This window comes from Bos grunniens, chromosome 18, assembly GCF_055505025.1.
Source record: "Bos grunniens cultivar Pamir isolate PY7600 chromosome 18, Bosgru_T2T1.0, whole genome shotgun sequence".
Lineage (NCBI taxonomy): Eukaryota > Metazoa > Chordata > Mammalia > Artiodactyla > Bovidae > Bos > Bos grunniens.
In genome coordinates this window covers 44,793,063-44,809,508 of record NC_141182.1, presented here as the reverse complement: position 1 = coordinate 44,809,508, position 16,446 = coordinate 44,793,063, and the positions used below count along the sequence as shown (strand labels likewise).

Below are 16,446 nucleotides of genomic sequence, written 5' to 3'. Positions count from 1 at the left end.
ATAAATATGACATGTTAAATATGATTAAATAAATCTTAAATATTATTATTTTAAATATGAAATCAAGTTCTGAAAACCAGAGCAGTGTTTGTGAATTTGTTTTTTTTTTTAAAAACTAACCAGGGAGAAGAAAGCAATAAAATTCTCAAGGAGCCTCTAGTTTTCCAGTGAGATTAATTCTAAACCAAAGGCCTGTACACAGAGCCAAGGGAAGGGCTTCTCTTTTCCTCAGGAATAGCTGCTAGCACGTGCCTGATTTTTACTGCCGATTCTTACCCTGTTAGAAACACACACTTTATGAAAAACTTTATCTGCATATACAAAAACCATTTGTACAATGTTATTAAGTTAGAATACAAACAGCATGGGATTAGTTGATGCAGAAAGCAAGCTGCTGAAGACGGTCCTGTTGTCCCCACCAAGGCCATATTTCACATGCCCCTATTTTTAATTTTTTTTTTACCTTTCAGAAAGCTGTATGATCAATCCAGACCTTTTAGGGTTGAAATGCTGTGGTTTTCTGAAAGGTGAAAAAAAAAAAAGAAAGCAAGAAAGAGAAGAAAAGAGGGAGGGAGGACGCAGAAGGAGGGGGAGACAGAGAGGTAGCAGGAAGGAAAGGAGAAAATAAAAGGGGCAAGGGAGAGAGAAAGTACTATGCTGAGTCATTTCAGATACTTGCCTCTGGACCCTCTGTGAAGAACATAAGACTCAAGTGGAAGGCAACCTATCTCACCCACCATGGTGGCTCAACCTCCCTAGCAGCAGCATATAAAATAATAGTGGGCTACTCTCTTATTATGCCCAGCCTCATCTTCCACTCCCAAAAAATAAAGAAAAGAAAAAGCACTACAGGACCAAACTCACCATAAGTTTATGTTTCTAACACTATCCTTAAGGAAAACTCAGAAGTCAAGGAGTGAATTTTGGCTTGATTAGCTTGTATCTAGATCAAGGAAGTTAACTCCTCTGGGTTCCTGGCTTCCTAACTATTTACTGGGAGGAGGGTGGGAGAGAGGTTCTAGTTTGACTGGTATTTCTGAGGAATCCTTAAAAAACAAAAAACCTATGATTCCATCTTTACCCACGTTTGCATTAAACAACCAGACCTACTTATATTGTTTATGTCAGTGAAGCATAAAGAAAAAAGCTAACCCATTACATGAAGGCTGCTGCAAATGTCATTGCACTTCATCTCTGAGAAATACTAGACGTTTCAGAACATGTTTAATCCTTTGAAGATAAATCTCCTTTATGTAATACTGGTCTCTCACTATTTCCACTTTTAAAGGTGCCAGACGGTATGATTTGGAACGAATACGCTGCTGAGAAGGTCTAGGATCTAGTGGTAGACAGAAGAAGGATCATTTAACTTTGGAATAAACAATCAATGGGTACCCACACTGATGGACCTTCAGCCTCACTGAAGGCTGATGTAACTTATTCCTAATCAAGGAATCACGCTAATCAGGCTAAGTACTTACTTCAAGCTCACTATGGCTCCACGCTGGCAAAGGCGTTCTGGTGGAAAGAAAAGTAAAATACATATTCACTAATGCCAAGAGGTCCCATCTAGTTGGTGATGCAGAACAAAATAAAACACCTGAAACAGGGAATACGGGTATATGTAAAATGTGTGGTGACGGAAGCAGATGCCATGGGAGGTCAGAAAAGAAAGAAATCAGGCAGTGACTCTGGCCGCAGATGGAGAGGCCCGACTCGCTGTGGACTGTCGAGAGTGGTTGCCAGGCCCTGCGCCCCGACCCGGGCAGCCTCCAAAAATTTAAAAAAAAAAAAAAAAAAAAAAAAGAAAAGAAAGAAATCAGAGGTGGAAGGAAGAGAAGCTTTTAAGGACACAGCAAACCTTGGGCAAGACCGAAAGGAAACCCCTGACTTTTAGCTCTGTCTGTCTTTCCACGGGAATCTAATATCAAGGCTCCAAGTGTTTTGTTACCACCAATGTCTAGCACAGAGCTTGGCATATCCTAGAAATTCAATATATTTGGTCAATGAATGAAGTTTAGTTGTAATCAAGCAACCGTTTAAGAGATGATCAAGAGTTAACCTATTTGAATTAGACAGTTTAAAGGGTAATAAGAAATGGGGCTGGATATAGCAAGTGGGACTCTCGTAGGGTAAAAACAGCAAGCAGTGCAATGTCATGTTAGAACCTTCTAATCATCAGCCTAAGGTCCACTCAGGTTTCACTCCTTGAAACACCCAAGCAGAGGTTGAACTATCCGTCAGGGATATCCCAGTATGGATAAAGACAAATGCAGGACTTCCCTGGTGGTCCAGTGGTTAAGAATATGTCTGCCAATGCAGAGGACAAGGGTCCAGTCCCTGTCTGGGAAGACCCCACATGCTGTGGGACAGCTAAGCCTGTGAGCTGCAACTACTGAAGTCCGTGTGCTCTATAGTCTGGGTTCTGCAACAAGAGAAACCACGGCAATGAGAAACCTGCACATCACAGCACCACAACTAGGGAGCAGCCCCCTGCTTGCCACAACTGGAGAAGGCCCATGTGCAGCAACCAAGACCCAGCAGAGCCAAAAAAAAAAAGACTGATGCAGACACCCCCTAAATGCATTCTAATTCTGCAATATATATGACAGAAGTTTTAACTAAAAGCTCAAGAGAGCTGAACAGTGAGACTCGACCTTAAAAAGAAGGCTGGCATTAGTAAACGGATATACCATGCACACAGTGTGTTGTTACTGTTCAGATAAAGGGAAGTAATGGTCCAGTCTTAAAGATAACATGACAGCTATTTTTTTTTCAAATATATGAAAAATCATCATGAAGAAGAGTATATATTCTGTGTGAAGAGTTAAACTAATAGGTTGACGATAGAGGGAAAAAGATTTTCATTCAAATTCCATGTGTCTGTGAAATTCTAATAATTAAGAGCACCCTTGTGGTGGAATGGATGCTCTTAGAAACAGTAGTAAGTTCCCAGTCCCTACAGGGGTACCAACAGAAGAGGCGTTTGGGTTGGCCAGGAGGTCACATCTTTCAGATGTTTCCCAACTCTTGAGACTTCAATGGTCTTTAAAAAGTGTATCTGAAATAAATCTGTTCAACTCTCTACCCACAAATGTCAAAACCGAGGGCCTGATAGGTTTAACAACTTAAATCGATGCCATACTGGCAAAGATTACAAAAATTCTCATCAGGATCACGGTCTGATTTAAATGTATTTTTTCTCAAACCATGGACCTCCCTGGTGGCTCAGACGGTAAAGCACCTTGCTTACAATGCGAGATACCTGGGTTCGATCCCTGGGTCGGGAAGATCCTCTGGAGAAGGAAATGGCAACCCACTCCAGTACTCTTGCCTGGAAAATCCCTTGGACAGAGGAACATGGTGGGCTACAGTCCACTGGGTCGCAGAGTTGGACACAACTGAGCGACTTCACTTTCACTTTTCTCAAACCAAGCTGACTCAATGTGGTCTTCAACAAGGAGCTGCCATAGGTTCTTCAACAGGTAGCTGATACGCTTCAAGTGAGGTAAAGACAGACTGAAGGTCTGAAGAGCCATCAGTGGGTTACTATGGTAATTGGCAGAAATATCTCAAAGGAATGAATGCGATGACGTGGACATGGATACTCCACCACCAGGGTGACCAAAAGAACACCAAACTGATATGATGGGAAAGTGAGAAGATGATGAGGTCATTCTGAGGAAGGTTAAGTTTAAGCTGATCACAGGACACAATGCAAGTAAATAGAGAAATATGTAGGTCAAGGTCCAAGTTGAAAAACTGATTAGAAGCTATGAATAGATCAGCTCAGAGAAGGGAGGGGGAAATCTCTGCAGGAGAGGAGAGAGGGAGGAAGACAGAGAGATCAAGCCTACACAAGAGTACAAACGTGAGCTCGATAGAGCAAACTGAACACTGCAGGCAGAAGGAATGGGTAAAAAGGTGAGACAGGAATAAGCTTGGCATTAAACAAGAACAAGGTCTGTATATCTGTGGTGGAATGGATGACAGAAACAGCTTGCAGTCCCACCAGCAACAAGATATAGAGTAAGTACTAGACTTGTGACCTGGAGAAGCAAGCAGATCATGAAGTACCTTATAGGCTGTGGTGAGGAACATACTTAATTTTTATAATGAGAAAAATATCAAAAGTATTTATGGGAAAAAAAATACCCAAGAAGATTCCAGGTTGGGTGGTAGTTATCAGTGTCAAATATTGCAGAGTTATGAAGGGCAAATATTTGTGAAAAAGCTATTGAATTCGGTAAACAAAAGCTCACTGGCAACCTCAAGAGGAGTAATAGTGGCAAGTAAGAAGCATTCCATGGTTCCTAAGACAGTCTCCAAGTTGGAATGGCTATTTTGGAAGTCAAAAGTCCTGCAGATACATCAGGCTGCGTCTACCATGGCTGGATGTCCTGACCTAATGATCTGAGGCTAATTTTCAGCAGTCTTGGCTGTGATGATACAGTATCAAAGGCATTAAAAATAACAGAACAGATCCAAAAGCCACAATTAATGATCCTTCAAGAGGGAGCTCAACAATGACCAGTTTTAAATATAGAAGAGTGAAATTCCTGATAGTGGGTCTTTAAGTTTCTAGCTGCTTTCTGTAATTCCTAATAGACTTCTTTATGATGGGATTTTCATCCTTTCTTTCATTATATACTTTCCTCTCCACTATCCCTAAAGTCAATAACTAGGATAGTAACATTGACTTAAAGACTCCTTTAAATACATTATACATATATTTTTTTATACAAGGTCCTACTGTATAGCACAGAAAACTACATTCAATATCCTATAATAAACCATAATGGAAAAGAATATGAAAAAGACTGTGTATATGTGTGTGTGTGTGTATGTAACTGAATGACTTTGCTATACACCAGAAACTAACATTGTAAATTAGAAATTGCAAGCAGCAGTTTCCATATACCAATATGATATTTTTAAGACCATGGTAAAATAAAAAACCAGGGAAAATGTAGTTGAGTTTTCCACAAAACTAATTAAGATCATGGACTGAGGAACCAATGTACTAGGTTCAAGATCCAGCATCATCACTTATTAGCTAACCTTGGGCAAGTTATTTAATATCTCTTTACCCATTTCCTCATTTGTACACACAAAATACTACGTTAGCTATATTAAATGCACAGGTTTGCCTTCCATTCTGGAATATGTTCTTCCTAGATTCTTTTGGTATTAAAGCATACTTTGTAACATGAAATAAAAGTGATATAATATGGTCTTTTTTTGTATTGTGTAATATCTTTTAGCGATCCCCTGTGCCTTCAACAACAAAACTTTTTAAGAAAAAGAAATTAAGTCAGTCTCTAATAGTTTTTTGGAAGAAATTTTACCAGTCCATGAAATCTGAAACAATGGTTCTGTAACAGAAGATAAAAATATATTTCTCTCACTTCCTCCAATTGAAAAGAAAATAGTTTAAAAAATTAGATCCATTAGCCAAGAAGTTACTTCTCCTTAAAATTATATAAATATCATAATCAAGTATATCCTCCACTGAAAAGTCAAATGGAAGTTACACAGATGTCCTAGAAATACTCACTCCCAATAGATAAAAATTTAAAACATTTTGAGTTTCATCCAACTGCAAGCCAACCCCAAAGCATGTAATAACACTTACCCTATACTCAAAATCTGCAAACTCCCTGCCCCCACGACCTCCTCTGAATCCACCACGAAATCCTCGAGGAGTGGTGAAGGCACCGCCTCGGCCACTGCCACGCCCTCGGCCACCACGGAAACCAAGACCCCCTCTGCCTCTGTACCCTCCACGGCCACGGTTTGGACGAAGCGGGATTCCAAATGTTTCTGCATTTAATCTTCTCTCTTCAGCCCAGGTTGGTCTCCGTTCTCTATTAGGAGGACAAATAATCTTTAGTATATCAAGTTGTTTTTTTTTTGTAGTGTATCAACTTTTAAAGAACATTTGCCAGCAAGACTATGTAGCACTTAATTTCCAAATTGAGGCTAAATAATTTCTAAGCATCAAAAAAATCATAAAAAACAACAAAAAACCCCAAAAAAGTACCTAATCTAAGTCATCACAAGCTGTCCATGGCAATATGTTCCTATTATATTCTGTTACACTTCATGTGAAAGTATGACTGGTATTGTTTATTGCAAATGCAGCTGATGATACAAAGAAACTGAATAGCCTCAATAAATGGACTGGCAGTTGACTCTACCCTCCAATCAGCCTCAAAGGAAGAAAGGGAAAGGAAACCCTGCCTCAGGATGGGAGGAGATAAAGGGTTGATTCCCAAGATCCTACTAGGCTACTGGTCCAACCTCTGGACCTGATGCCTAAAGTTTCTGAATCACTGCTGCTGGCCTACAGCCCAATCAGATTCAGCACCATCGCCATCCATGTTTAAACTGAAGCAGACAACCACCACTGGGTGGCACCAAAATGCAGCAGAAGGACGGCCTGAGCCAGGCAGCAGAAACTCTGCAACTTTTGTTATGCTGAGTCCTCTAATCAACCAGTTTTCTGGATTCATATTTACTGCAATAGAGCAGAGTTTTACTACATCAGCAAACTTCAACTGAACTACACTGTAGAGGGGTAGAGTAAAAGGTGTTTAGATGTTAGATGAATGCTTCTATTTTAATTACTAATTTTCGAATGTGAACGCATCCCCAAACAAAAATATATGATTATTTCTTCTTTTCCAAAAGTAGTATCATTTAAAATTTTAGTATAAGTTATTTTCTTTTATCAAAACATTAAAAAATTGTAGTCATTAGATTTTTTGGGGGGGTTGCACCACACAGCAAGTGGGATCTTAGTTCTCCAACGAGGGATCAAATCTGTGCCCACTGGGAAGCATGGATCCTTAACCACTGGACCATCAGGGAAGTCCTTAGGGACTTTTAAATATTCATGACACTTTGTGAATTTATCAGGAATCACTTCACACTTCAACCTCCTAATTGCGTAAGAGCAGCTTAAAAGACTGTACCTATTATCATCACAAGAAATATTATCAAAGAAGGATTTAGTTTTGTCATAATAGCAATTAGGTCCAAGTGGATCTTCTTCATCTGCATTTCCTTCACTGTTTTGAGTATCAACTCCTGAGTCTCCTTTATCTTCACCATTGACAGGCTTCTCCTGTTTCTCAAGTTTATCTTCTAATGGAAAAAAAAAAGTACATACCATATTAGTCAAGATTTGGCCTAAATATCCATAATTCACATGGTCAGAAAAGAGTACTCTCTGAGGAGAAAAATAAAAACTCACCTTTCAGTTTAAGTTTATTATGAAACTCTCTGTCAATTTCCTCCTTGTTAAATTGTGCATTTGCACTTTCAAAGTCAAAATCTTTCTCAAATTTCATTGGACCATCTCGTCGAATACCAAATCTTCCTCTGCCACCTCGATGACCCCCACGCCCTCTCCTTGGAGCTGAAGGAGCACCTGTAACTATATTAATAAAGAATAAGCTGGTTTAAAGCAGAAGCTATTATTATGGTCGTTACGGTCAACAACAGAAATGCTTATGTCTCTATATACCTGACTATATTTGTATTTTTTTACTATAAAAAAGAGATGAAGTTTCACAAATATTTAATACATAGTAGACTGAGAAGAAAGTGAAAGAAAGTGAAAGTCACTCAGTCACAGCCAACTCTGTGGACTATACCATCATGGAATTCTCCAGGCCAGAATAATGGAGTGGGTAGTTGTTCCCTTCTCCAGGGGATCTTCCCAACCCAAGGATGGAACACAGGTCTCCCACACTGCAGGCAAATTCTTTACCAGCTGAGCTACCTGGGAAGCCCAAGAATGCTGGACTGGGAAGCCTATCCCTTCTCCAGTGGATTTTCCCGACCCAGGAATTGAACTGGGGTCTCCTTCACTGCTGGAGGATTCTTTACCAGCTGAGCTACCAGGGAAGCCTCCCTAGACTGAGAAGAGTGCACATAAAATTTATAAATATGAAATTTATAAATGTCCTTAATGAAATTTATTCCTATGGGGTCTGTACTCAAACATGCTGCAGATACAGTATGGTAGTAGTGGTTTAGTTGCTAAGTCGTGTCCGGCTCTTGCGACCCCATAAACTATAGTCCGCTAGGCTCCTCTGTCCATGGGGTTCTCCAGGCAAGAATACTGGAGTGGGTTGCCATTTACTTCTTGAGGGGATCTTCCCGACCCAGTGATTAAACCTGGGTCTCCCACATTACAGGTAGATTCTCCACCAATTAAGTTAGGGCTGATACAGTATACAATCAAACAATTTGGGAGATTTCTGCACTACATTACTTTGTTCTGCTTATATCCCTAATACCTATTAAGTGTCAAATGTATACTGGGTTCTCAAAACTTATGAAGCCTTTTATGGAAAGGATAATAGAAACCAAGATTTACAGGGAGAAAAATAAATGAGCACATTAGCACAAACTGCAAGAGAACTCAAAAGACAAGAAGCACCAGATCTCAATCCCTCCAGCCACTTCCTGCTTCACCTTCACTGTCTCTCTCTAAATAGATCCATATTAGTCAAGTCTTCCTGTATCTATCCTTTCTCTACAATTCAATACAATAACAAGATTTATGAGGCATGGTAAAGCAATACCAAAGTAGCATAAATTACAGTGAAAACTTGAGAATCCAAATAAGAGGAACAGTTAAAAAAAATTATAAGAGAAACATGGAATAGTATTTGATGAGTTAACAGAAAAATATGGGCTCCCCTAGTGGCTTAGAAGGTAAAGACTCTGCCTGCAGTGTAGAAAACCTGGGTTTGATCCCTGGGTTGGGAAGATCCCCTGGAGAAGGGAACGACTACCCATTTCAGTATTCTTGCCTGGAAAATACCAAGGACAGAGGAGTCTGGTGGGCTATAGTCCACGGGGTCACATAGAGTTGGACATGGCTGAGTGACTTTCACTTTTTTCACTTTCAACAGAAAAATACAGAGCACAAAGCAGGATGAATTCAATGATTATAATTATGTGAAATGTTTAACACATAATGACTACACAGTAATAGACATCTCTGTGCTCAGTTCAGTTCAGTCGCTCAGTTGTGTCCGACTCTTTGCGACCCCATGAATCGCAGCACACCAGGTCTCCCTGTCCATCACCAACTCCCGGAGTTCACTCAGACTCACGTCCATCGAATCAGTGATGCCATCCAGCCATCTCATCCTCTGTCGTCCCCTTCTCCTCCTGCCCCCAATCCCTCCCAGCATCAGAGTCTTTTCCAATGAGTCAACTCTTCCCATGAGGTGGCCAAAGTACTGGAGTTTCAGCTTTAGCATCATTCCTTCCGAAGAAATCCCAGGGCTGATCTCCTTCAGAATGGACTGGTTGGATCTCCTTGCAGTCCAAGGGACTCTCAAGAGTCTTCTCCAACATCACAGTTCAAAAGCATCAATTCTTCGGCACTCAGCTTTCTTCGCAGTCCAACTCTCACATCCATACATGACCACAGGAAAAACCATAGCCTTGACTAGACGGACCTTTGTTGGCAAAGTAATGTCTCTGCTTTTCAATATGCTATCTAGGTTGGTCATAACTTTTCTTCCAAGGAGTAAGCATCTTTTAATTTCATGGCTGCAGTCACCATCTGTGCTCACTAGTCTCTAAATAAAACTTTGCAATTGTCCAAGTTTGAGAAAACAAACCACAAAAACCCGTAGCAGTATAGCCAGACACTTAAATCTGGACAGGCAGGATGTTTAAATATTCAGCTTTACTACTGAAAATGTCTTGGCTACGAGCCAGCAAGTACAGCATGATATGTTTTAAATTTTGAAAGGTAGCTAAAGATACTTATATTTATTGTTTGACATGATTTATTTATTTGCTTGCTTATTTGGCTGTGCTACATGGCTTGTGGGACCAGTTCCCTGAACAGGGATTGAACTTGGGTCTCTGGCAGTCAGAGTGCAGAGTCCTAACCATTGGACTGCCATTCCCTATTTATTTTAGTAACTGAAGTATACTTGATTCACAATGTTGTATTAGTTTCTGGTATATAGCAAAGTGATTCAGATAGACACACACATTCCTTTTATATTAAAATATGAAATCTTCATGAATTTGCATGTTATCCTTGTGCAGAAGCCATGCTAATTGTTCCAATATTAGTGTATGTGTTGCCAAAGTGAACACTACTTTACATGATTTTTGAATGATGGAAGCATAGCAATTATTTTATCTTGAGAAGAGAGGAGTTCTTTCATTTTTGCAAATTAAAAAAAAAAAAGTGAAACAGTAAAACCAAACCCCAACCTCTGTTAATTCTATGGCACACAGCATAAATAAAAACACATATGAAAATGTACAGAAGAAATACAGTGTTTTCTAGCTTGCTAAACTTAAAGATCATCTCCCAATTATTATGTAATTAAGTTGATCACACACTGCCTTTCTTTTTTAACTTGGAAGAGTTTTAAATCATAATTTATTCTCTGCTAATGAATATGAAAATAAAAAAATAGATGGATTTGGGGTATGTTACAGATTACCAAAAAGATCAAGTTTACAAGTATTAAGTCGATAATTATGAAAGAAAGTTAAACTTCTTGAATAATTCAAAAAAAAAAAAGGAGGACTTAATTTTAATGAGAAAACTCAAATTTTTAAGGTATAGATAATTTCATTATTTTTTTAAAAATTTATTTTATTGAAGTATAGTTGATTTACAATGCTATGTTCATTTCTGCTAGTGATTCATATACATATATATATTATAGTCTTTTTCATATTCTTTTCCATTATGGTTTATCACAGGATATTGAACATAGTTTCCAATGATTCCATTCTTTTTTCTTTTCTTTTTGGCTGCGCCATGTGGCTTGTAGGATTTTAGTCCCCAGAAGAGGGACTGAATCCAGGCCATGGCAGTGAAAGCACCAAGTCCTGACCCATGGACCACCAGTGAATTCCCGATTCCATTTTTAAAAGCATAAAAAACAAAGAAAGCAATTTTATAATGCTAACATGAAACTGATACAAAAACATAAAAAAATACAAAAGACAGTACAAAAGGGACAGCCATTAAACAATATAAAATATAAAAATAAAAGTATACAAATCTCACTAGCAGATATTTAAGAATATATTAAAAGACAATTGCTTACCAACAAGTAGGTTTTATTCCACGTAATGATGATTTAAAAAAAAAATCTTTTTAAATAATTAGATTAAAAAATGGAAAAAGTAGTACAGAGTGCCCATCACCCAGCTTCCCCTCCAACAGTAACATCTTGATTATCTATTGTACATTATCAAAAACTGGGAAAAACGAGGACACTGGCACAATATAATTAACTACACTAAGATCTCATAGTCAGATCTCAATAGTTTTGCATGTACTCATTTTTTGGTATGTCTTTACATACAGTTTTATGACCTCTTGCTACATACACAGATCCACAGCACCAGCACCATAATCGAGGTAACACAATCAAACTCTCCTGTGCTACTCCTGTATAGCTACCAAACCTTGCTGTTCTTTTTTAAAAATAGTAATTACACATCATACATTTCAAATGTTTAATTGAAAAGCAGAGGATTAGACTTTCAGATCCATGTAACAACTTACCTATTTGTCTCTTGCTATCATTTCTGAGTTGCTCATTTTCTGGTCTTGAGACTTTATGTACTTCAGCTATAGAATATACAGAAAGTGACACATGATTATGGGACACATAATCAAAAACTTCTGGAAAGTCAGAAATGGAAAAACAAACAAACCCAAAAATCCATATAACCCCACCACCATCACTACTTTGAGTAGAATTTGAAAGACTGAACGAACATTCTCTCAAGTTCAGTTTACACCTTCTAGGATCATTTCACATAAAGTAAATCTTTTTAATAAAAATAAGTTGAATGGAAGATGCTGACCGGTCAATCAAGAAATAGTAAACAGCTAAAGTTCTACCTCGCCTGTGCTCTTGATTCTCTATTGGTTTTTGGCTGGTAGATGGTAAAGGCCTGGTTGATACAGGGCTCCTTCTCCCAACAGGTGCTGGAGCAGGTAAGTGAGCCGAGGCGGTCTGTACTGCTTGTTCCATGGTTGGGCTTTTTCTCAAAGGGTCTAACTGAGGGCTTGAACGACCTAAAACGTAACCAAAAGATAAGAAACTACCCTAACCTTTGGGGGTTTCAAAATAATCTAGACCCTAAAAATACATCTAGAGCTTTATTTCCACCAATTCAAATCCTTTGAATAATTTGAATCCATCTACTTATTAGACCAGAACTTAAAATTATCTTTAGTGGGCTGTTCACTTAACTACTGTAAAAAAAAAAAAAGAAGAAGAAAAAAAAGTAAAAATAAATCCCACCCAAACAAACAAAAAACTGTGAAAACTGAATCTGTATTTCTAAGTATGAATGAATATTATCAAATGAATATTATCAAAGAGCATTTAGGCAGATCAGATGTAGGCTTTCCCCAACAACCACAATCACAAGATTATACTGACACTTTAGTCATTATTTTCAGAGGCTTTAACTTTTTTAGTGTTTTCTGAAGATATATCTAAAGTGATACACTTATATCTGTAAGTATTATAAAGGAAGTAAAGAATTAGAAAGTACAATGAAGTTCTTCAATACCTTAGGGGCTTGGGTAATTAATACTAAAAGACCAGCAACAAATAAAACCTTCAGATAATTACATAATAACTATACTCAATCTTTGCTATTTGAATGATCTCTAGGCAAGTTTTTGCTTAATATGGTTTGGTACTTACAAATTCCATTTTTCCTTTTATGAAGTCAGAGCCTGGTCACAGTATGAACAGAAGAGTGTAACACTGGGTGCTCCCATCATGCTTTTGTCCCCTATGTTTGCTGTAAATCTCTGCTCAACGTGCTCTCACATCCCATGATATTGTAGCAAAATAGGTTTTGCTTTAAAAAATAATGCTCACTTTTATGTAAAAGAAAAAAAAATCCCAAATATGCTGCAAATGTTCCTATCTACCTGTGCTATTATGCACAGGCTCCAAACTGGTGACCTGGCCGAGTGCTGATAGCACACTGGCTGTTGTGCACCAGGTGCTTCAGGGATTATTTATCAGTATCCTCCCCTGGTTCATGGTTATCTAAAGTATGGAACAACAAATGTGTGTCACTATTTCTAGCATTACATTAATGTCACAGTTCAGTCTGCCAACAACAGAAACACTGTAATTTTCCCATTAATTATAATGGGAAATCATGGTGCAAGTTTATGTAAGTTTGGACCTAAGAGAAAAATTTCTGTAATTATTTATCACCTTACAGAAGTATTTATTTGTTAAAATAAAGGTGATTTATTTACTGAACAAGTGTTATGTTTTTTGAAAAGCTTGTTATTTAGGTAATTCTATCTTTAATCTCTGTTTATTTAGTCACATCAGGTCTTAGCTGAGGCATGCAGGATCTTCAACATGTCATGTGGGACCTTGTGGCACAGACTCTTGTAGCTCAAGGGCTTAGCTGCTCCACAGCATGTAGGATCCTAGTTTCCTGACCAGGGATTGAACCTGTGTGCCCTGCAATGTTATATGGATGCTTAACCACTGGACCACCAGGGAAGTCCCTGTTTATAGGTAATTTTATGATAGTCCATTAAATGATCTTATTTATATAGGGGCTTCTCAGGTGGTGCTAGTGATAAAGAATCCGCCTGCCAATGCAGGAGATTTAAGAGACATGGGGTTCAATCCCTAGGTTGGGAAGATCCCCTAGAGAAGGGCATGGCAATCTACTCTAGTATTCTTATCTGGAGAATCCCATAGACAGAGGAGCCTGGTAGGCTATATACAGTCCATAGGGTCACAGAGTCAGATACAACTGAAGCAACTTAGCATACATGCAAACATAAAACTCAAAAGCTCTTATTATAAACACACTCCCTCAAGTTACCTTCATTCTTATCTTCCCAGTTGCAAGAAAATTCTAGGCGTTAAAATTTGATAAATTTCAGAAATTTAGTTGGTGAAATTAAAATGCAGAACCCCAGGCCTCCTCTCTGTTTCTTGTAAATTTTTTTTAAAAAAACATTTTAATTTATTTAAAACTTAGTCTGAAGTATGAGGGAAGAATTCTGGAGTTAACTTCCCAAATGATCAGACAGTTATCTGTTAACATCATTTACTGGACAACAAGTCTTTCTCCACTAATTTAAAAACAGCATCCTTATCATATATTAATTACGTATTTATACTTGGATGTATTTCTGACTTTTGCTCCATTCATCTCTAAATTTATTCCTGCATTGTTTATTTTATGTATACTTTATTAAGAGGTAAGCCCTATCTCATTACTTTTATTTTTAAAACATGTCTAGGTATCAGATCAGATCAGTCGCTCAGTCGTCTCCGACTCTTTGCGACCCCATGAATCGCAGCACTCCAGGCCTCCCTGTCCATCACCAACTCCTGGAGTTCACTCAGACTCAAGTCCATCGAGTCAGTGATGCCATCCAGCCATCTCATCCTCTGTCGTATCTGCATGCTTTTAAGACAGTCTGTGTATGTATTTTATTAGGTTCTCTTACAAAGTACAGTAAAGTTATTATGAGAAGTAAAGTCTTCCTAAAACTAAATCTTTGTATTTAGAGATAAGATATGCTTTTCTGATTATAGGTAACTTCTTTTATGTCCCTCTATTATACTTTCTTTCATCAGAGGCTGGTCATATTTATTATATATTTTCTATATAATTTCTATTTCTCATTATTGTGAACATTTTCTTTTATCCCCATTAATAATCAGTGGGTTAGGTTTTAGGACATCTATTGATTTTTGTACTTATTCTCTACATTTTACCTCTAATTGAAGTCCCTTATTAGTTTTAGGTTTTTCAGTGAATTCTCAATTCCAAGAAGAATGTTACCATCGACAAATAATACTAATTCTAGTATTCATATTTCTTTCTTTTTCCTGACATAGCTAAAAATTCCAGAACAATGCTGAGCAGCAATGAGATCCAGAGTTATTATGATTTTAATAAGAATCTTTCTGGTGCTTCAATATTAAGGTTAATGCTAGTTATTAATTAAGACCGCTAACATCTACTGAGCATGTTCCCTGTCAGGTACTATGCGGAGGGCACTACACACATTTTAAAAAAATTAACCCTTACAATAAGTCTGTTAGTTTATCAGTAAGTCCTATTTTATAGTACAGAAAATTAATGCTTAAAAAGAGTAAGTATTTTCTCTCAGAAGGAAATCTTATGTTAAAATCTGCAAATAAATATGTTATTTCTGGGCAGTGAAATCAAGTATTTTTATTTTCTTCCTATGCTGAGTGTAATTCTTTCTTTAAAGATGTATTTTATTGAAGTACTCACAAAGTTGTGTAATTTCTACTGTAAAGCAAAATGATTCCGTTATATACATACACACACGCACATTCTTTTTTCATGCTTTTTTTCTATTATGGTTTACCACAGGATATTAAATATAGTTCCCTGTGCTATACAGTACACTTAGTCTATTTCTAATTTATTAATACTTATAAGAAATCTTCAGAATGTTAACAAATTAAAAATTAAGTTAATATGAATAAGAGTAACTACAACTATTTCAAAATATCTAAAGTGAGATACACAGGATTATGTTTAGCACTGGCTTGATTTTACCCTGAAGAGTTTTTGAAAATATTGTCCTGATTACAGCATATTTCTGAAATGACTTTACATTGTTTTATTTGAGAGTAAATATCCATATAAAGCTATGGGCCAGTATCATCTACTTTAGCAGCAGATAAAGACAAGGAATCTTAGAATCACTGAAGGTTATGAGACTGGCTGGTAGAAAAACAAAATTAAAAACAAATGAAACAGGATCCTTTAAGAAGTTTATTAAAATGCAGATCTCCAAGCTCCCAGGATTCTTATGTATCAGTTCTCAGGATCTACATTTTAAAGCATTCCAGATTAGATTTGGTTCTAGGTGGCGGCCACACTGAGAGCCACTGCTCTAGATTATGAGGATGCTAGGAAAGATGCAACAGCATAAGGAACAGCTTGTTTCCTCAGCTACTATTTCAAATTCAGAGAATTCATCCTCAGTAGTGAGTCTGAGTATAATATTTTAAGTATTGTATACAAGTACATATTATATATGGCTTCCCTGGTTGCTCAGCCAGTAAAGAATCTGCCTGCTATGCAGGAGACTCGGGTTAGATCCCTGGGTCAGGAAGATCCCACAGAGAAGGAAATGGCAACTCACTCCAGTATTCTTGCCTGGAAAATGCCATGGATGGAGAAGCCTGGTGGGTTTCAGTCCATGGGATCACAAGAGTCAGACATGACTTAGTGACTCAACCACCATATACAAGTAATATAATCGCTTTGTTAGAAAAAAAAAAAAAAATTCAAACAGTGTTCACCGTTTTCATTTTATGATCTAAGAATTGTGAAAAGTCTAAACAGTGGAAGTCATTCAATAATGTACTTATTTGGATGACA

At 37.6% G+C, this 16,446-nt stretch overlaps 1 protein-coding gene and 1 pseudogene across 8 annotated transcripts in view; both read right to left on the bottom strand.

The window, feature by feature from the left end:
- The window catches only part of LSM14A (LSM14A mRNA processing body assembly factor), a 53,997-nt gene that overhangs the window by 1,628 nt on the left and 35,923 nt on the right, over positions 1-16,446 (bottom strand). Inside the window, exons 5-11 of one of the 8 annotated variants that reach the window (XR_015145757.1) lie at positions 11,918-12,094; positions 11,576-11,641; positions 7,259-7,441; positions 6,978-7,149; positions 5,636-5,867; positions 1,482-1,518; positions 464-520 (exon numbers count right to left, since the gene is read on the bottom strand). Coding sequence is in view for 6 of the 8 variants with exons in the window: in XM_086351771.1 (XP_086207897.1) it covers positions 1,492-1,518; positions 5,636-5,867; positions 6,978-7,149; positions 7,259-7,441; positions 11,576-11,641; positions 11,918-12,094 (857 nt within the window). In the remaining 2 variants the exon portion in view is untranslated. The remainder of the gene's footprint in view (positions 1-463; positions 521-1,481; positions 1,519-5,635; positions 5,868-6,977; positions 7,150-7,258; positions 7,442-11,575; positions 11,642-11,917; positions 12,095-16,446) is intronic. The other 7 variants (XR_015145758.1, XM_086351771.1, XM_086351773.1 and 4 more) reach the window with 7 other exon arrangements.
- LOC147353605 (U6 spliceosomal RNA) lies at positions 10,045-10,140 on the bottom strand (annotated as a pseudogene).